Below are 21,824 nucleotides of genomic sequence, written 5' to 3'. Positions count from 1 at the left end.
CATAATGATGAAACACTTTGAACAATCAGAATTCTCCAGTCTTATCAAACATTTTGAAAACATGTTGCACAAGAATCAGTACCTTTCAAAACATACAGCTCCTCAGAACTCATCCGCATTTGCTTAATCAAGTTGCCAGAACATTTAAGACATATTATTTTGGCAGGACGTTGCAAAGACGACATCGTAGGTTTTCGGGACCTTTAACAAGAATTAGAAATTGACACAGACAGTCGCAGGATTCGAGAACAGGAAAACAATCATTATAGGACACCTCCGTCACAATTCCGTGACGACAGAAACAATAACCAGACATGACAATACTACTATTATAACCCATATCGTGACCAAAGCAGACTCCACCCGTATGACAACCGTTGGCAGAGTAACAATTGTTACAGGGAACGATCACCTCTCCACGGAAATTACAATCATAGAAACAGATAATATGGGATCTAGAACAATTATTATCAAGGGAGACAGAATAACTTCAGACACTACAGCCCACTATGCAGTTATGATTCAGGGAGAAATTCTCCACCACGTGACCGACAAGAAAGAAATTAAAGAAAATACCAACATGACGACAGACGATATAATCTTAACAACAGACCAAAATTTAACCAAATTGGCGTGATTCAAACAGGGCAGGGCCCTCTCGATAAGTTGAAATTGTAGAAATTAGATCTCCAAAACTCAGTAACGATGCGCGACAACAAAGAGGTAACAGTCAATAATTCTCACCGCAGGCGGCCACATGCGCCGGCTGGGCTTTAGAAAAATAACATAAGCTTATCTTGAGAAAAATTCCAGTAATCTTTACTAACGTATACCACATAATAATTGGGTTGAAGCTGAAACTCTGCGTACTGGAAAGAGTAAAGGGTTACACCACAATTCACATGCAAAGCCGATTATTGAGAGATAATCTGCTTTTTAACTTAGTCTTTGCCATAAAATTTTCACTTCACGTTACTAATACGCTTTGTCACACTTAGAAACTGTTAACATGCAACAATGTATTGAAGTTAACTATGCATTCAAGAACCTAGGGAACTTATTTAGTCAGTAATTACGACTGCATTGTTATAGTGAACAGACAACACAGTGTTAATGTGTGTACCTTCTTGCTTGTTAGTTGCACGATTACGTAACCACTATAAGGCTTACGTACTTAGATCATATACTGCTAATGAGACTTTAATGCAACATTTTGGTTTACTTCAAAAGCCATTCTTTATTGAAAGTATGCAACAATGTATTGAAGTTAACTATCCATTCAAGAACCTAGGGAACTTATTTAGTCAGTAATTACGACTGCATTGTTATAGTGAACAGACAACACAGTGTTAATGTGTGTACCTTCTTGCTTGTTAGTTGCACTATTACATAACCACTATAAGGCTTACATACTTAGATCATATACTGCTAAAGAGACTTTAATGCAACATTTTGGTTTACTTCAAAAGTACTTTCTGAGAGATTACAGATGACTTAGTATTTGGTTTGTTTGACAGCTACACGATTAAATCATGATGCTATTAATGAGTGACACAATTTATATTATTGCTTTAGCGCTGTACCCATTTTATATCTGCACAGTTTTTCTGTAATCGTCTGGAAAGTAAAACATGTTTTAGTAGTAACTTTTGTGGTATAGCTACAACGAAACAGCCTTTCCTGTAGCACAAAACTACGTTACAGTAGAGTACTTTCTTGATCACAGCAATGAGCGTAGTAACTAAGATATCTATATGCATACCATTTCACTTTTGTTTATGATGAGGTAAGTACAATGACTTCTACAGAACTTGGCTTACAGACGACGATAAATACGACACTTGGCATATTTTTACCGCAAAGCGATGACAGAAATTATCTTACAGCAAGACGCACAGTTTAGCACTACAGGAAACGCATTTGAGTGATTAATTTTTTTACTTGGAAAATTCTTAGAAAGATTCTTGAATTACAAAGATACAAAGAAGGTTCTCGGTGAGACATTTCATTCGGTTGCTGTAATCTGTGACACCTGAAAGTATAATTACATTAACCCTCAGGGGGTACACGTTTGCTTTGTGTATCATGTGTGTGGCCAGCGCTCGGAGCCCTGGCTAATATGGTATTTGCTTATTCAGTTTTACACATCAGTACCATATTTCTCTAACACAGAATTAATTTAAGAGAGACAGACATAATTTTTACATCAGTTGATTCACACTTACAAAATTGTATTTTTTCTGTACTTTGTGAACTGTTCATACATTTGGGAACCATTGAGATACTATGAGAGCTTTGAATGATGTATTTTGTATTGGATCATGATCTTTGAAGTACGTTTGAGGTAGATGACACAATTAAAACGAGCAGAGAATTTTTTTAGGTTTTGAAATTATTGAAAGAAGCTGTGACGATTTTGAGATGTGATTGATGTGCTGTGATGATATAATTACGACAATGATGTGTATTATGATGTTGAGATATGTTTATGATCAATACAACTATGCTATATGAGAAATGTGATCATGTGTTTATTTGTATATCAATAATGAGTAGGGGTTAGGGACTCTGGTTTGTGAAAAAGGGTGTTGGAAACCAAGAATCATACTTTAAGAGTTATGAAATGTTTGTACATACGTGAATGTGAGTACCACAATGCTGACCAAACTTTTTGGACACTCTTATATATGATATTTCGTTTCTACACACTTCTAATGTAAATTTTCAACCTCTGAAATTTTTATTTTATATGAGACTTTAGTGGAAACTACTGTCGTCAGTATTTCGGTAAGGAAGGTAGGTGACCTTGACGTAATGTGCTGTAGGTGGCGAGCTGACCGACAGTTGCCTGGAAAAAAATCATAAGTGTGTGCCTTTCAGAGGGACCAGTGTAGGAAAAAGAGGCCATTAACCTCGCTATTGACATTTATTTGTAGAAAGCATCGCAAATATGACATGCTTATACTTGAAAACATATGATTATAGTTCGGAGCTCGTACTTTCTGATATTTACTGAAATGCCTAATGAAATGATGAGAAATATTTTACGTCTATACCCCTGATTATGTCTACTGTCTTTCTAGTTGAGAGATTTTTTTACTGCCTTATGGAATGCCATATGGCCGGTGAATGATGTTTCATGCTTTGCTTTATATATATATATATATATATATATATATATATATATATATATATATATATATATATGCCTATTTTGTTTAATATCTAGTTTCTAGCTATGCTGCAGCATTGATTAAAATAAAATTTAATATCTGTACTAATGTAAATATTTTCTGTCTACCGATCCATTAAATAATTTTCTGATATACTTTCTTTAAAAAATACAAATAGACATTTCCCTTCTCAGGATTCCATACATATTTTTTTCAACGATTTGGTAACTTGTTTGGTAGAGTAAGTTATCGTGATGTATCACTCTAGTGTTCAGATGTGACATAGGTATTAGACATGGCTATCTTTACTGTAATATTCTGCTTGAGCTTTGCCATGTTTAGGCATAAGTTATTGCATTTGGTGCTGCTGTTTTCCAGGCCTAGTCCAACTGAATTTCACTTCGTATTACTCTGCTAAGCCAGTTTTACCACTGATTTATTCATCTTGTTGCTGTACATTGCCTTATATTAGTTGTAATGTTCATGTTTGTGTTAATGTTGTGCTGCTGCATTGCCTTGTCCCTTAGTATATGTGTCTGAGTTCAGTAGACTTAAGTTAGCTTCAGAGGGCAGATACTATATAGGAAACTAACTATGAAGAATGGGGAAAGATTGCATTAAGAAGTTATAAGAAAAAGGTTTAGCCAAAAAAGTAGTGTACAATGAAGATTAATTATTTTCAAAGAAGTACGGTTTAGGGACAACAGGTTTAGGTAGGATTTTCTTGGAAACAAATGATGAGGTAAGATGATGAAAAATAATGAGCTAAGTTAATGGAAAATACAGAAAGCATGCTTAGATAGGACCTCTGTGCGAAAAAAAATATTGAAACAAGCGGAGACATCTATGGAACGATGAAGTTTAAGGATGGACTGCACTACCATACGTTATACGGAAAACAAACCCTGTCCTTTCATTTGGTGTTATTCCGCTATGTGTTAATGTGTACCCTTGTGTGTCTATGTTCTTCCTGTCTTTATGCGTTTATCTGATAAGAGTTATGTTCTAGAATTTTCTAATACTAAGCTACATTCACTATGATGAGGAGTACTGTTATCCTCAAATACTTTGGAAAAATGTTTAGATATTATTTACTCGGTTATGGCTCAAATGGCTCTAAGCACTATGGGACTTAACATCTGAGGTCATCAGTCCCCTATAACTTAGAACTACTTAAACCTAATTAACCTAAGGACATCACACACATCCATGTCCGAGGCAGGATTCGAACCTGCGACCGTAGCGGTCGCACGGTTCCAGATTGAAGCGCCTAGAACCGCTCAGCCATACCGGCGGCTACTCTGTTATGTTTTCCTTTAACGATCTTACGTCAAATTAATGTTTGACTATTCTCATTTCACATTTATTTACTTATGTCACAATTCCTATAATGCTCATACGTATTATTATTTCCATTCTTTTCTAAAGCCTGTATTACTTAAATGTTGTCTGTATTATTATGTTCTTTAATGATGTTTTCTGTACCTTTTTAATTATATTCTTATGCCTTAAATTTGTAATTGTATAGACACTAGTTCTTCAAATTAAGCGAATAGTAGGGATTCATTTTACTGCAGACATTTCTGTTGGTCATAACGTATGTGTAAATTCTCAGATGCTAAATGACTGTCTTAGTGTTTGGACATGATTATTCAGCAAGGGACTGGTTAACAGCATTGCTGGTTCTTAGGTCATTCCAAAAAGTTGGTGAGTGCACAAGTGGTGGCTCATGGACTTGCTATATTATTCGCAAGACACTTAGATGGTGATTATGCACCCGCACAGTCGCAACGGATGGCTGCTGGCCATCTCCACAAGGACTACCGTGGGTCTGCAACTTTGATGGCCCACCAATACCATTACCTCTACCAAGGCTACATTGGGTCTGCACCTTTGGTGGCCCACCAATACCATTATCTCTACGAGAAATACTGTGGGTGTGCTCTGTGATGACCTACCTACCAATATTCTTCAAAACTTCGACTGACTCTGCTGTGGGTTCGCTTTGTTGTGGTCAATTACCTGTTTGCATGTCAAGAGTCAGCACTGTCTTTCCGTTGGAAGGACAACAGTACTTCTTCAAGACTGCATGGAAATCCACTACTTCCCTGTGCATTTTCTTCTGCTGCTCAGACTTTGTGCATAAAACTGTAATTACTGCTGCGATGAATGATCACGACTGTCTTTATGGAGAACAATTTGGCTTTTGACCAACACTGTATCCATAAGTGTGTGCATTTGATATCTTTGTTATTTTAATTATGAAAATTTTTATCAAATCAGTACTGTCCACTGTCCAAAACAATTTATAAAATCCTTTTTTTTGGGGGGGGGGGGGGGACTTGTGGGCTATGTAAGTAGGCTGTTTAGGTTTTTATGTTTGTAACGCCACGTAGTGCTCTCTATGGAAATCGCTGACTGCGCTGTGTGCAGTAGGAAATTTGTAAGACTGGAAGTCATGAAATTATATATATATATATATATATATATATATATATATATATATATATATATATATATACTATTAAGGTAAATATATTGTTTTTTCTCTATCAAAATCTTTCATATGCTAACTATGCCTATCAGTAGTTTGTGCCTTCAGTAGTTAGGATATTTTATTTAGCTGGTAGTATTGGCGCTCGTTGTATTGCAGTAGTTCGAGTAAGGAAGATTTTTGTGAGGTAAGTGATTCATGAAAGGTATAGGTTATTGTTAGTCAGGGCTATTATTTTGTAGGGTTTATTGAAAGTCAGATTGCGTTGCGCTAAAAATATTGTGTGTCAATTTAGTGATGATCAGAATACGTAAAGAGAGAACTGTCTGAGTACGTTCAGTTTTGTTCAGCTGTTTGAAAATCAAATAACGTAAGAGGTTTACCAGCACAGTAATTTATAATTTTCCAAAGGGGACGTTTCAGTAGCATCTATATATGCTGAAAGAGAGGTTGATCTTGAGACAGTTGTTCAAATAACGTAAGAGTTTTCCAGCACTGTCATTCTTTACATACAAAGGGGAAGTTTCACGTTAGGTGATTTTGACTGCACACCAAGTTTTTACTATTTTACCTTTGCTAGTCTGAAAACGTTAATTGCATTTCACACTACTGCGAAGTTCTTAAGCCTCCGCAAAGGCAGATGAAATTAGCAACCACTGCTAATTCTTATAGATGTTAAATGAGTTGTGAATTTTCATGAATAATAACTGTGTTTAACTGTGACAAACTGTCAACAGAAAGTGAAATTCGGTTTACAGATTACAATTGTGTCATGGCCTGTTATCTGCTTACTAATGCAACATCGACTAAGTGTATTTGCCCGCCGTGTAGGGTATGCACCGTGAAGCGTGGGTATACATTTCTCCAGCTGTCTGACGAGCTACGAATTTGGCAACTTTCAACATTATGTAAAAAATACTTGCAGTGTGTCTCACCGATTAAAATTCTGGCAACGTGTTCCTTTTGGTGTATACTTCCTGTACATAAAATTTTAGGGCAGGTTTCGACATGTCGAACCGTACTGTTCGCTTGTGAGTGACATGAGACTGAAGAGGCGAAAGACATGACTGCAATGCACACACAGCTGACAACTAATTACTACAGTTTTGAACGAACCTGAAAGAAAAGGACGGTTCAGTTGACGCCAGACCTACAGAATTTCATTTTCTTACATAAACTATAAATCTTGTCTTATATGTAATTTATAAATATTATTACTTGTGTGTCTGTTTCCTCGTATTTTGTGTGTTCCTGTACCATTCATTCGATAAGAAACTTTGGTGAGTTGTAGCGCATACACTTGTGAAGGTTTCTGTAGGGGTAAGATCCATCTACCACGTATGCATACACTATGTGATCAAAAGTATCCGGACACCTGCCTGATAATGACTTAAAAGTTTTTGGCGCCCTCCATCGATAATGCTGGAATCCAATACGGTGTTGGCCCAACCTTAGCCTTGATGACAGCTTCCACTTCCGCAGGCATACGTTCATCAGGTGCTGGAAGGTTTCTTGAGGAATGGCAGCCAATTCTTCAAGGAGTGCTGCACCGAGGAGAGGTATCAATGTCGGTCGGTGAGGCCTGGCACGAATTCGGCGTTACAAAACATCCCAAAGGTGTCCTATAGGATTCAGGTCAGAACTCTGTGCAGGCCAGTCCATTACAGAGATGTTATTGCCGTGTAACCACTCCGCCACAGGCCGTGCATTATAAACAGGTGCTCGATCGTCCTGAAAGATGCAGTTGCCATCCCCGAATTGCTCTTCAACAGTACGAAGCAAGAAGGTGCTTAAGACATCAATGTAGGCCTGTGCTGTGACAGTGTCACGCAAAACAACAAGTGGTGCAAGCCCTCTCCGTGGAAAACACGATCACACCACAACACCACCGCCTCCGAATTTCACTATTGGCTCTGGCTCTGAGCACTATGGGACTCAACATCTGTGGTCATCAGTCCCCTAGAGCTTAGAACTACTTAAACCTAACTAACCTAAAGACATCACACACAACCATGCCCGAGGCAGGATTCGAACCTGCGACCGTAGCGGTCACGGGGCTCCAGACTGAAGCGCCTAGAACCGCACGGCCACAAAGGCCGGCTTCACTACTGGAATTACACACGCTGGCAGATGACGTTCACCGTGCATTCACCATACCCATACCCTGCCATCGGATCGCCACATTGTGTACCGTGTTTCGCCACTCCATACACCGTCTTTCCACTGTTCAATTGTCCAATGTTTATGCTCCTTACACTAAGTGAAGCATCGTTTGGCATTTACCAGCATGATGTGTGGCTTATGAGCAGCCGCTTTACCATGAAATCCAAGTTTTCTCACCTCCCGCCTAACGGTCATACTACTTGCAGTGGATCCTGATGCAGCTTAGAATTCCTGTGTGATGGTCTGGATAGATGTTTGCCTATTACACATTACGATCCTCTTCAACTGTCGACGGTGTCTGTCAGTCAACAGACGAGTTCGGCCTGTATACTTTAGTGCTGTATGTGACCCTTAACGTTTCCACTTCACTATCTCTTCCGAAACAGTGGACATAGGGATGCTTAGGAGTGTGGAAATCTCGCGTACACACGTATGACACAAGTGACGCCCAATCACCTGACCACGTTCGAAGTACGTGAGTTTCACGGACCGCCCCATTCTGCTCTCTCACGATGTCTAATGACTACTGAGGTCGCTGATGTGGAGTATCTGGCAGTAGGTGGCAGCACAATGCACCTAATGTGAAAAACGTATGTTTTTGGGGGTGTCCGGATACTTTTGATCACAAAGTGTATGAGGGAGAATGGATGTCTTAGAAAATTAACTCAGGAACGTCTGGAGCAATTGCAATCAAATTTTGTATACGCATCACATTATTTGTAAAATTATCTATTTAAAAATATCGTGGGGGCAGTGTACCGTAAGTAACTCTAGATGTGAGGTGGGGTGAGAAGACACGATATGTAAAAATATTCCATATGCACCGGCACTGGTTTCAAATCCATACTGGTGAAAGCCAAGACTACTCTAGCATCCCTGCGACTAAGGTTTTGGGATGGAAAGGTGTGTGACAACTCAGAAACTACTGGAACCAAATTTGTATAATGATGATTCAGTATGCGGGAGTCAGATACCCCTACTACTGCAAGGGGTGCAGGTGACTTTGAGATGGAGCGACATGTAGAAACGTCCGAAAACGATCTTTCCTGTAATAAAATTTAGTTTGAAGGAAATTTAAACTTCGGTGTTATAATAGAGTGAGTAGCTTCAGTAGTAAATAGCTTTACTGGTTCAAGTCACGGCCGGTTTTCGGGTAATTGTAAGTCCACTTTCAGGTGTACAGGAACCGTGGATCCGGAATCTCGGCTTCACGTGCGGCTGTCACCTGGCCGCAGCCTAGCTAGCGTTCACTGTGCGCGGTGGCTCGGTTTCCGTACACCTGAAGGCGGACTTAACAAGTGATTTTGAACCAATAAAACTATTTACAGCTGGGCCAGTTATTTATCTGACTTGGAACACCTCATGAGTATGAATCACAATCTCATTTGTGTTGTTCAGTTGCATCTCTAGAGCTGCATGTGTAAAACACAGCAGAGTAGATTGTTCCCTAAGAGAGTCTTTTCCTCGAAACGACAATCAGTTACTGACAAAATTATAACTTTTCTCCGAATTCAGGTGAAACCTCAGGGCCGTGCGGTTCTAGGCGCTGCAGTCTGGAACCGAGCGACCGCTACGGTCGCAGGTTCGAATCCTGCCTCGGGCATGGATGTGTGTGATATCCTTATGTTAGTTAGGTTTAATTAGTTCTAAGTTCTAGGCGACTGATGACCTCAGAAGTTAAGTCGCATAGTGCTCAGAGCCATTTGAACCATTTTGAAACCGTAGGACGAAATTAATTAGAGACGAAATATGTGATCAGGTATGTATGAAATATATTAAATGTATGCCAAATATACACAAGACGACCAGAAACAGTCTGAAAAGCTTGTGAGAATGATGAAGAGTAAGTTGCGCTGAGAAATAATTGTTAGGAAAAAAAATTTGATACGTTGCGCCATTTACGAGTTAATCACCATTCAAGTTAGCCAATCGTTACGGGCGCTGCGAGCGTTAACTGTAGCAACCTGCCAGATACAATTTAGTCAGTTGTTCTCATAGCTTACACGGTAGCTCAAAAGACTCGTCATCCTCTGGCTCCGGTTCGGTCCTTACTAGCGCCTCACGAGTAATTTTTATATCTTTCTCTCGCCTGGGTTTAGAGAACTAAACAAAAAACCCGTTTGGCGACATCGTGTTTTCCGGTCGCTTGAAACGGCGCATCGAGCGAGGTGGCGCAGTGGTTAGCACACTATACCTGCATTCGGGAGGACGACGGTTCAAACTCGCTTCTGGATTTACGTTATTCGTGGTTTCTCCAAATAACTCAGGGCAAATGCTGGGATGTTTCCTATGAAAGGAGACAGCTGATTTCCTTCCCCACGTTATACAAAATCCGAGCTTGTTAACGAGTCGTTAAACCCAATCGTCCTTCCTTTGTATTTGCGCGCGCAACAGACTGATGGCTGATATCAATGCTAATTAACTTGCATAGGGACCAAGGTATAAAATTTTTTCTTAAGTATTTCCCCTCAGCACAACCTTCCCTGAAACGCTCATACAGACTGTTCCTAACCACCCTGTGTATAAGGATGCAACGTACGTGACATATGAGTAAGCAAGTGAAGCCACGGGAAAATAGCTAGTCTTCAATAAAGGCAGTCCGAAGATTTACGCTATACACAGAAGAATGGATATAAATCTTTGGTGTCCTCACATTAACCCTACGTGGATTTACAAAGCAACTCTAAACAGAAACAGAAGTGAATGAAAGTGGCACTTTTCGATGAGCTAAGGCGGAACTGTGAATTGATGAGTGATATCAGTAGCGAAATTCATTGTATTTGTATGGTTCTGAAACGTTTCTACGTCTTCACAGTTTCATAAGTGTACAGCATTAGCATTCACTGTTTTGAATACATTACTAAAATATCTTTCAAGAAATAAAATCATACACAAAATCAAATAAATGTGGATAGCTTACTTGTAGAAGGGAATTTAACACACTACATAGAAAGTAGGGAAGGTATCCTTTACCAATGAATTAGCATTCGACCCCGGAGAATTCCATAAAAGACAGACAAACTGGTTGTGGATTACTTACGTTCACAAGAGAGTCACCATCGTCCGTAGAGATAGTATCGTTGCCGAAGCAGAACTCTCTCAGCTTCAGAGCTGCTACTTGTTGCTGCTCTGCAGTCGGGAGGTGTAAACAAGGTACCACCGACTCGACGAATCGGCTGTTGAGTGTCTCGATTTGCTCTGTGTTGTTTAATATCTTGTAACCTGTCAGATTACCACAGAGAAGCGTTGCCAGTTAGACAGTGATAGGGATATAACCACACGAAAATTCTACTCATGCATCCAAATTGCTCAAAAAAAATAATAAGCAGAAGAATGGATAATAATATTGAAGATATTTTAGACAGCAATCAGTATGGCGTTAGGAAAGGTACACAGATATGACTCTGACATTGCGGTTGATATTAGGATTAAAGCAAAAAGTAAAACACGTTATAGGGCTTTTCGCAATGAAAAAAGCGTACTACGATGTAAAAAAGTGTAAGATGTATGAATACTGAAAAGATAGGGGTAAGCTATAGGGAAAGAACGGTAATGTACAATACGTACATGTGCCAAGAGGTAACAATATGAGTACGAGACGAAGAACGAAGGTCTCAAATTAAAAAGGGTGTAAGACAAGGAACGAAACGTGGGTGCAGTTAAAATTCGAAACTTTAATTTACCTGGAATATTGGTTATAAAATTGACTACTTTTGAACTGAAATATTTGTGTATTTTACGTGAAACCTTTTTACAAATTCAAATACGAGATAGATAAGCTACTGTAACATTAATTTAAATGTAGCACGCCAATATAAAACTCTATTGCACTATGTGGCTAAAATAGCTATGATGTTATTAATTACTTTAGAAAACTTCATTAAGAAAATTTACTTTCGCTGAAACATGTTCTCAACAAATTTAAACGACCATAGAATTTTCTAACAATATTAAGCTCAAAGGGAACTTTCGACATCGTATTCTTACGCTGTTTATGATAACAAGTTTCCTTCATAATCTTGAACTTCTATAAAACATTTATACACACAGACATAAGACTTGCATTTACTTTAACGGAGAAAACAGGAAACTTGTTAAGGCAAATAACAATTTAAAGTCAATTCATCTGAATTACTCTGTTTTCCAAGACTGCATCGGATATTTTGAAATACTAATTGAACTCTCTCAAAATTCTGGAAACGGTTAACAAACATGAGAACTGCCTTGCTTTGAGAATGTAGGCGTTGGGATGCTGCTATTGAGATGAAGTTGCTGAATATTGGTGCCTTCACCTCTCAATACGTGTGGCTATTATTACACCAAGCCATCCTTCTCGCAGACGTCATTATACTCTTGGTAACCGCGCTCAACATTGCCATTAATTTTAGCTCGGAAAATCTTGCATTCCGCAACTTAGGTAATAGAGCAAACTTTTCCCGTCATCTGCTACTGCTACCACTACGATAACAGGGCACGTCGCAATAACTCTAGCCTCTCAACATTACTCACGTGAGGACGGAACTCTACTCGCGTCTGCACTCCTTTACCAACAGACCTATGCATTTGTGTTTTGTCACTCGGTTCCTTCTTTTATAAGCTGTGAAAAATTCTGAACTTAAATTTGTGTTACGTTACATCGTTTACTGCTGCGACTGTGCTAAATCGTAAGTCATCTAGTGTTGTTGCATTTGGACGGAATATTTCGCAAACCTCCACAGTAAATTACATACCGTAAGATGTGCGCACTATAGAACCTTGGAGGTGAATTGCGCCATCCGAGAACGGTTCCCCACTTATGGTTGACCCATTGTTGAGGTTGTACAGTCGACAAAAAACACGCACCACGAATCTGACTGAACTGCAGTTTACAGTGTTTGTTTCCTTGAATGGTCGCCCATTGTCTAATGAACGCACTAAGTGTACCAGAGAGAAAGTCATCGGCAACAACAGGAACTGACCGTTTACAACAGGCGTCGATCGACATTTTTAATTTCATCCCAAGTTTCTATCTTCATTCGTGTAGAAGATATACTCTTGCGGAATCGTCTGAAGTGCCCTTTATTTAGTAGGCACATAGTCACTGTGTTACCCTCGCTCTCCTGAGTCAGATCTCATACATGTTTTCTGATGGGGTCAAAGAGTGTCTGTCGTAAGCTATTCGTCAGCTGCCAATGCGTTAACTACCATCAAATATTTGACAGCATAAACGTCGAAAAGGAATAGCTCATTAGTTCAACACGGTTGATAGCTCTTTGGCAAGGCAACAAGTTTTATTCTTTATCTGTCAAGCTCTGTCGCCGTAATGCCTATTATAGTCGTAGACTTTAGTCTCCGTTAGATCAGCAACATGTAAAAGTAGTTATTCAGCGGATCACAATCTATTGTTCAGTAATTCGGATAGGAGAGACGAGTGAATGGCCATTGTTTGAATTACTAGATACTAGTAGACAAACCGAGGCAATAATCTGTGTAATTATCTCACACTGAAGTAACGTAGATTGCCGTTGTAACACTGAAGTACGTACCCGATTCTCCGGAAGTGACTCCTGTCATGATGGGCACTCTGTGGAAACGACCGTCGATGAGCGTCTGGATTGAAGACTCTGTGAGGAAGGCGCCTTCGAGGTTTGGTTCCGCGTGTGGCGCCCACACGATGTAGGTAAATAAAACCTTCAGCTGTAACCAAAAATAGCGATTAACACAAAGTGTTCCTTTATTTCAATTTAAATGTAACTTTCATTGATTATATGAAATATGTTTTATTTTCTGGGAAAAGAGTTGTGATCTGAAACAAGTATATCGAAAACTGTCACAAGAACATTTAGTAGATCTTTCTCCTGGTAATACTATCCACAGTTTGAGAAAGAATTAAGCCAACGTGAATAACATAAACTGTCGCACTAACGGAGTGAATTTGTCCCTCTAATCTCTGTGCCAATAACGCTGTGCCACTATGATTTTTTTAGTCACGTCATTTAATACATCTTTATCGAAGAGTAAAAGAAACAGATGTTGCTCGTTGTGAAGTTGTGACAGCCCATGTCACTCCAGAAAGTCAGTATGCTAATGTATGTTTCTTTTCAATAAGTAGGCCACAGTGCAACAAATTACCAGCCCCAATCCATCGAGTAGCCACGCAATCTTGTTTCTACATACGGGAGCTGCTGTCATAAGAATGTATAATACTTCAGTATAGTATACGTATCAGCGTAGTTACCAATCCCCTCCTGGTTTTGAGAAATATGATTATAACGATAGGCATACAAAAAATTACTCCAGTACGCAAACTGAAACCTTTCATAGGAAATGCTTAAAGTCTGGTGAACACAGTGGTTCCCTTAGGTATTACCCGTCTCAGTATAGAATTTCAGCTGTATGTTGTGTCAAGCTGTATGTTGTGTCAGTCTAACTAGGTCCTGGATTGATATAGCAGTTATATATAATACCTATGTCGCCTCTGTTGGGGTCATTCTTACTTTCTTAACAAAAGATTGTCTACCATATGCCTGCCACCCCTCTCTTTTTAGTATTCTCCCTTTTCCTTTATGTGCAGCTGTCACTCTCCCCCCGTTTTTCTTGAGTGCTGAAGTATGTGGTACTGCATTCCTCCATAACAAATATTCCTTTAAGCCAACAGCATTATACAGCATGTTTACCCCAACTTTCATCCTCGTGATTATAAAATGTAACTCACTTATGATAAATAACAAGTGCTGAAACACAGTAATTGAAGCGGATATGTAACACAGATTTCCACGTAGTTTACAGGCAAATAATGAAGATTATAGGTAGACAAAACATAGTTTACAACCTTTCCTCAGTCCTGATTGTCTGAAATTTACACATATACACACACACACACACACACACACACACACACACACACACATATATATATATATATATATATATATATATATATATATATATATAAAAACAAAGATGATGTGACTTACCAAGCGAAAGCGCTGGCTCGTCGATAGACACACAAACAAACGCAAACATACACACAAAATTCAAGCTTTCGCAACAAACTGTTGCCTCATCAGGAAAGAGGGAAGGAGAGGGAAAGACGAAAGGATGTGGGTTTTAAGGGAGAGGGTAAAGAGTCATTCCAATCCCGGGAGCGGAACGAATTACCTTAGGGGGAAAAAAGGACAGGTATACACTCGCACACACACTCATATCCATCCGCACATACCATGTGGAATGTTTCCCTCTATTAATTCATTATATATATATATATATATATATATATATATATATATATATATATACAGGGTGTTACAAAAAGGTACGGCCAAACTTTCATGAAGCATTCCTCACACGCAAAGAAAGAAAATATGTTATGTGGACATATGTCCGGAAACGCGTACTTTCCATGTTAGAGCTCATTTTATTACTTCTCTTCAAATCAAGTTAATCATGGAATGGAAACACACGGCAACAGAATGTACCAGCGTGTCTTCAAACACTTTGTTACAGGAAATGTTCAAAACGTCCTCCGTTAGCGAGGATACATCCATCCACCCTCCATCGCATGGAATCCCTGATGCGCTGATGCAGCCCTGGAGAATGGCGTATTGTATCACAGCCGTCCACAATACGAGCACGAAGAGTCTCTACATTTGGTAGCGGGGTTGCGTAGACAAGAGCTTTCAAATGCCCCCATAAATGAAAGTCAAGAGGGTTGAGGTCAAGAGAGCGTGGAGTCCATGGAATTGGTCCGCCTCTACCAATCCATCGGTCACCGAATCTGTTGTTGAGAAGCGTACGAACAATTCGACTGAAATGTGCAGGAGCTCCATCGTGCATGAACCACATGTTGTGTCGTACTTGTAAAGGCACATGTTCTAGCAGCACAGGTAGAGTATCCCGTATGAAATCATGATAACGTGCTCCATTGAGCGTAGGTGGAAGAACATACTGACGAAACTAAAATGAGCTCTAACATGGAGCTCATTTTAGTTTCGTCAGTATGTACTGCACTTCCTCGATTCACCGCCAGTTGGCCCAATTGAAGGAAGGAAATGTTGACTTCGGTGCTTGTGTTGACATGCGACTCATTGCTCTACAGTACTAGCATCAAGCACATCAGTACGTAGCATCAACAGGTTAGTGTTCATCACGAACGTAAGTGCAATGTTTAAAAATGCGGAGTTGGTAGATGCTCATTTGATGTATGGATTAGAACGGAGCTATAGCCGTATCGAGACAGATTTCCAGAACGAAGGTGTCCCGACAGGAAGACGTTCGAAGCAATTGATCGGCGTCTTAGGGAGCACGGAACTTTCCAGCCTATGACTCGCGACTGGGGAAGACCTAGAACGACGAGAACACCTGCAATGGACGAGGCAATTCTTCGTGCAGAGACGTTGCTGCTGTACAAGGTAACGTTGACCACGTCACTGTATGGAGAGTGCTACGGGAGAACCAGTCGTTTCCGTACCATGTACAGCGTGTGCAGGCACTATTAGCAGCTGATTGGCCTCCATGGGTACACTTCTGGGAATGGTTCATCCAACAATGTGTCAATCCTCATTTCAGTGCAAATGTTGTCTTTACGGATGAGGCTTCATTCCAACGTGATCAAATTGTAAATTTTCACATTCAACATGTGTGGGCTGACGAGAATCCGCACGCAATTGTGCAATCACGTCATCAACACAGATTTTCTGTGAACGTTTGGGCAGGCATTGTTGGTGATGTCTTGATTGGGCCCATGTTCTTCCACCTACACTCAATGGAGCACGTTATCATGATTTCATACGGGATACTCTACCTGTGCTGCTAGAACATGTGCCTTTACAAGTACGACGCAACATGTGGTTCATGCACGATGGAGCTCCTGCACATTTCAGTTGAAGTGTTTGTACGCTTCTCAACAACAGACTCGGTGGCCGATGGATTGGTAGAGGCGGACCAATTCCATGGCATCCACGCTCTCCTGACCTCAACCGTCTTGACTTTCATTTATGGGGGCATTTGAAAGATCTTGTCTATGCAACCCCGGTACCAAATGTAGAGACTCTTCGTGTTCGTATTGTGGACGGCTGTGATACAATACGCCATTCTCCAGGGCTGCATCAGCGCATCAGGGATTCCATGCGACGGAGGGTGGATGCATGTATCCTCGCTAACGGAGGACATTTTGAACATTTCCTGTAACAAAGTGTTTCATGTCAGGCTGGTACGTTTTGTTGCTGTGTGTTTCCATTCCATGCTTAATGTGATTTGAGGAGAAGCAATAAAATGAGCTCTAACATTGAAAGTAAGCGTTTCCGGACACATGTCCACGTAACTTATTTTCTTTCTTTGTGTGTGAGGAATCTTTCCTGAATGTTTGGCCATACCTTTTTGTAACACCCTGTATAGCTTGTAGCAAGTTTGTATTTGTTTGTTTGGATACTGAACTGATTTGGGGAGCAGACAGAGGCAGCCTGAGATACTGCACAGTGATGAGTAATATGGGTGAGATTCACAAGGTCCATAGAGGAGATATCCTCGTAACTTTAGCCATCTCCAAGGAACTGACTTTAAAATCTGCAAATGTATATGTCTAATGCGATATAAAGTGTGCAAAAAATCCAAAAGACCAATTTATCTCCTATGAACCCCCGTGTCCAAAGTATTATGTAAATTAACATGCATGTAATTAAATTGAAAGAATGGCTCAAATGATGTTAAGTGACTTAAAGCTATACAAACGCCAAATAATAGTAGTAGTTGCCAATCTAAGTCACAGATGTGAATGCAGGCAAAATGTGTGAAGTCATTACAACCCCTTTGGTTAGGGGGATGGTAACGTGTTTTTGTATGGATTAATTAGAATCAGTTACTGTGAATTTCAGTACTGTAATGGAGGAAACTTATTTTCTTGGTATATAATCTAGTGTCTGAGCCACAATTTATGCACTTTTTGTGGCCGTAATGGATGTATTGTATCTCTCTAGAGGTGGGTAGTGACATAAGAGGAAAGCAACTACATTGTTTTTATCACCATTAGGTTTTCTTATTCACTCATTCACCATATTCCATATTTTTTCATTTGTTTTCTGTATTTTACGTTTGTTTACATAATTTTCAATGTTTTTCTATATTCTATGTGTACATGTACAAGAATATTTGTGTTCTAATTGCTTACCCTACCAGGTTTCTTTGACATTCAACAGTGTCTCTGATTCTCCCATCAAGCTAGAGTCTCTATAGTGTTTCCAAGATGTAGTGATGTCATAATCGATATCCTTGCCAGATAACTACCTTACAGTAGGTGCTAGCTGACAAACCTTAGCGAGACTGCAAGTTACCTGCATGTATGTGCATGAGGTAGTAGTGTAACAGACTCGGTCGAGTGAACACGTAGTAATGAAGGGTCTATGAATCTGAAACCTCACCAGCTTCTACGATTACTTCGGAACTAAATAATTACAGCTGCGAGACTTCAGTTTGGCAGTAGCTGAATGTTTTGTGTAATTGTGGCTGAAGTAAATCTCTCATCCTGTAGGCAGATAGCCAGGCACGAGGATCACCGTCAGATCTCTTAAATTTGCGGGATGAGAGCTTGCAAGTGACGTACGGTGACACGACACAATTTTCTGATTTAATAATCTCGAAAAGGGACTGTATTAAACTGTGCAAGGCACGAATAGGGTCCATAACACGTAGACAAACTACAACGGTTCCTGATACTTGCACGTGAAGTGTCGTAAATATGAAAGCAGGAAAGAAGGCACATAAATTTGTACGAGGCATCACAACACATCAACGATAGAGTCCAGTGAGATACTTTGTCAATCAGATGCAAATATAAGTGTCGCAAAAAAGCTTTACTGATGTAGAGGGGTGCATGTGAAATTGTTGCTTTAGACAATTCTGAGTAAAATCGAATTTGGTGCGTGTGATGTGGATAAACTAATGTATTATGTCAGAAAGTGAGAATCAGTTTTACAAGACGGAAGTAATACAAGTCATGGAGGAACAGGGCGAAGCGGGCAACGAATGGAATGTTAACCTATACAAACTGGGAGAACAAATAAAAACGTAGATAAAGATTTAGGAATCGCAGAAACGTCAGGAACTAATATAACAGCGTCTTGCAAGCAACAATAATGGGTAAGATGGGGAACTTGTCCTACTTTAAAGAAGTAGAGAAAAAGAGAGAGGAACATCAAGCTGGAATGAGATAAGTAAAAACTGAGAAAGCAGAATTCATCACTAAGTGGAAGAAGCAGATCGAAACACACGAGGAATGGAGTCGCAATCATGAACTAAGAATACTACAGATTGAAGCAGTTACGGCGGAGTGCGCCGACAATGGTGCTCAGCTCGGCACACAACCAGTAGTTGTACAAACGAGGCAAAAAAACATACCATAAAATGAAACCGAATTAGTGGAAGAACTGAAAGGGAAATCGCTGAGGTTAAGTCTGAATTAGAAAAGACTACTGGCACTCTCACAACTAACAAGATGGCCTCGTGATGAATATTTTAGAGAAAGAAGCAACGAAGCGCAGTACAGGGGTAAACAACATAGTAGTAACTGGTTTGATCCGAGTAAGACCTTCCGAAAGCCACAGGTTCAAACAAGGAGAAAGATTGCAGCCATTGGCTTCTCTTCATATGTTGAAAAGAGCGATTCCTGGAAATGGTCAGACACAGAAAAGATAGATTTTGCAGCGACGTAGATGGAAGAAGGGATAGCCAGCTGGGTAGATTCTCTGAAGTTAGGACCATGTACGACGCGTTTGAAAGAGCTTTCATAGAGAAATATTGGTCACAGGAAAAGCAACAAGAGGTAAAGCATGAATTGACATACGAGCATGCAATAGAAAGACTTCAACAAACAATGCTACGTACCAAAGCCGACAATTAGGTACACTAAAAAACACTCTTGGATTGTGGTGGAACTCCATCTTCAGTTATCTTGCATACAGCTTTATGTTTAGTGATTCCTACAAAACCTTCTACCTCTGTATTGTTCCTATTAAAAAAGTACATGGACTGTTTGCTTTGCTTCTTCTTTATGAGTTAGTATTACGTCTGTACCGAGCGCGTCGACGACTAGACGTTGAATTATACACTTCTTCACATGTTTCCTCTATTATACTAGCAATCTCTATAACCATTTGAAATTTTTACTAAGGAATATCTTCTTTCAACTACTGAAACAAGTCGGTCATCGCTGTGCCAAGTTAGCGCCTTGCAAATTTTTAGCATTCAATGTACATGAGTAATGTACAGTTCCCCACAGTCGTCTAATGAACAAAGTAACAGCATATGGACTATCGAACCAGCTGTGTGATTGGATTGAAGAGTTCCTAGGTAACAAACCGCAGCATGTCATTCTCAATGTAGAGAAGTCTTCCGAAGTAAGAGTGATCTCAGGTGTGCCGCAGGGGACTGTCGTAGGACGGTTGCTATTTGAATTATATATAAATGAGCTTGTGGATGACATCGAAAGTTCACTGAGGCTTTTTGCGGATGATGCTGTGGTATATCGAGAGGTTGTAACAATGGAAAATTGTACTGAAATGTAGGAGGATCTGCAACGAATTGACGCATGGTGCAGGGAATGGCAACTGAATCTCAATGTAGACAAGTGTAATGTGCTGCAAATACATAGAAAGAAAGATCCTTTATCATTTAGCTACAATATAGCAGGTCAGCAACTGGGAGCAGTTAATTCCATAAATTACCTGGGAGTAGGCGTTAGGAGTGATCTAAAATGAAATGATCATATAAAGTTGATCGTCGGTAAAGCAGATGCCAGACTGAGATTCATTGGAAGAATACTAAGGAAATGCAATCCGAAAACAAAGGAAGTAGGTTACAGTACACTTGTTCGCCCACTGCTTGAATATTGCTCACCAGTGTGGGATCCGTACCAGATAGGGTTGATAGAAGAGATAGAGAAGATCCAACGGAGAGCAGCATGCTTCGTTACAGGATCATTTAGTAATCGCGTAAGCGTTACGGAGATGATAGATAATCTCCAGTGGAAGACTTTTCAGGAGAGACGCTCAGTGGCTCGGTACGGGCTTTTGTTGAGTTTCGAGAACATACCTTCACCGAGGAATCAAGCAGTATATCGCTCCCCCCCCCCCCCCCCCCCAAGTTTATCTCGCGAAGAGACCATGAGGATAAAATCAGAGAGATTAGAGCCCACACAGAGGCATACCGGCAATTCTTCTTTCCACGAACAATACGAGAATAGAGGGGAGAACCGATAGAGGTACTCAAAGTACCCTCCGCCACACACCGTCGGGTGGCTTGCGGAGTATGGATGTAGATGTTGAATGTGGGCATGTGCGTGTCTGTACATGTGTGCATGCCTGAATATGCATGCGTGCGTGTGTGTGTGTGTGTGTGTGTGTGTGTGTGTGTGTGTGTGTGTGTGTGCGTTATCGCTAGTGAAAACATAACACGTACCTCATCCGTCAAGAGGACAGATCCGCTGCGTCCCGAGAACGCAGGAATTCAACCAGCTCCTGTGAGTCATTCGTTTCCGGGCCAAGGACCGAGCCCAGTCGGAAAGCATTCCAGCGGGCCTGCTCCAAGGTATTTGGACGTCCGATGAAGTTGCCGCTGTGAACAATGATTCTTGAGAAGAGCCCTCTACAAATTCAGACCTATATCAAACAACATTTATAAAAATATTAACATGAGACGTAGGAGATAGATACGAGGTGAATGATTATTTTGCAATTGTACTGTCCACATCTCATCATCATTGCCATCGTCGTCATTATCATAACTGTAATTAAGGATTGCGCCTTTCGGCCTGTTCTGCGTCAGAATTACTTATGCCGTGTCTTTAAGGGACGTCAAACGTTTCTCTTTCCTGTGGAGTCATATAGTTCTGCAGCGTTACTTATCCTGTTATTAGACATGCGTCAAACATGGCCTTCCAAATCAGTCTGTATTTTTTAAGTCCAGTTGGAATGGAATCGTCATTTAGTTCTTATATGGTCCAGTAACGAATATCACAGTTTGAA

At 40.1% G+C, this 21,824-nt stretch overlaps 1 protein-coding gene across 1 annotated transcript in view; it reads right to left on the bottom strand.

The window, feature by feature from the left end:
* The window catches only part of LOC124607411 (carboxylesterase 5A-like), a 47,748-nt gene extending 26,475 nt beyond the window's left edge, over positions 1 to 21,273 (bottom strand). Inside the window, exons 1-3 of the mRNA XM_047139736.1 lie at positions 21,259 to 21,273; positions 13,356 to 13,506; positions 10,871 to 11,052 (exon numbers count right to left, since the gene is read on the bottom strand). Of these exons, the coding sequence (XP_046995692.1) occupies positions 10,871 to 11,052; positions 13,356 to 13,383 (210 nt within the window). The 5' untranslated portion in view covers positions 13,384 to 13,506; positions 21,259 to 21,273. The remainder of the gene's footprint in view (positions 1 to 10,870; positions 11,053 to 13,355; positions 13,507 to 21,258) is intronic.
* Positions 21,274 to 21,824: the final 551 nt, after the last annotated feature.

This window comes from Schistocerca americana, chromosome 3 (genome assembly GCF_021461395.2).
Source record: "Schistocerca americana isolate TAMUIC-IGC-003095 chromosome 3, iqSchAmer2.1, whole genome shotgun sequence".
Lineage (NCBI taxonomy): Eukaryota > Metazoa > Arthropoda > Insecta > Orthoptera > Acrididae > Schistocerca > Schistocerca americana.
The sequence above is the reverse complement of the archived record's forward strand: the minus strand, read 5'-3'. Positions and strand labels throughout refer to the sequence as shown.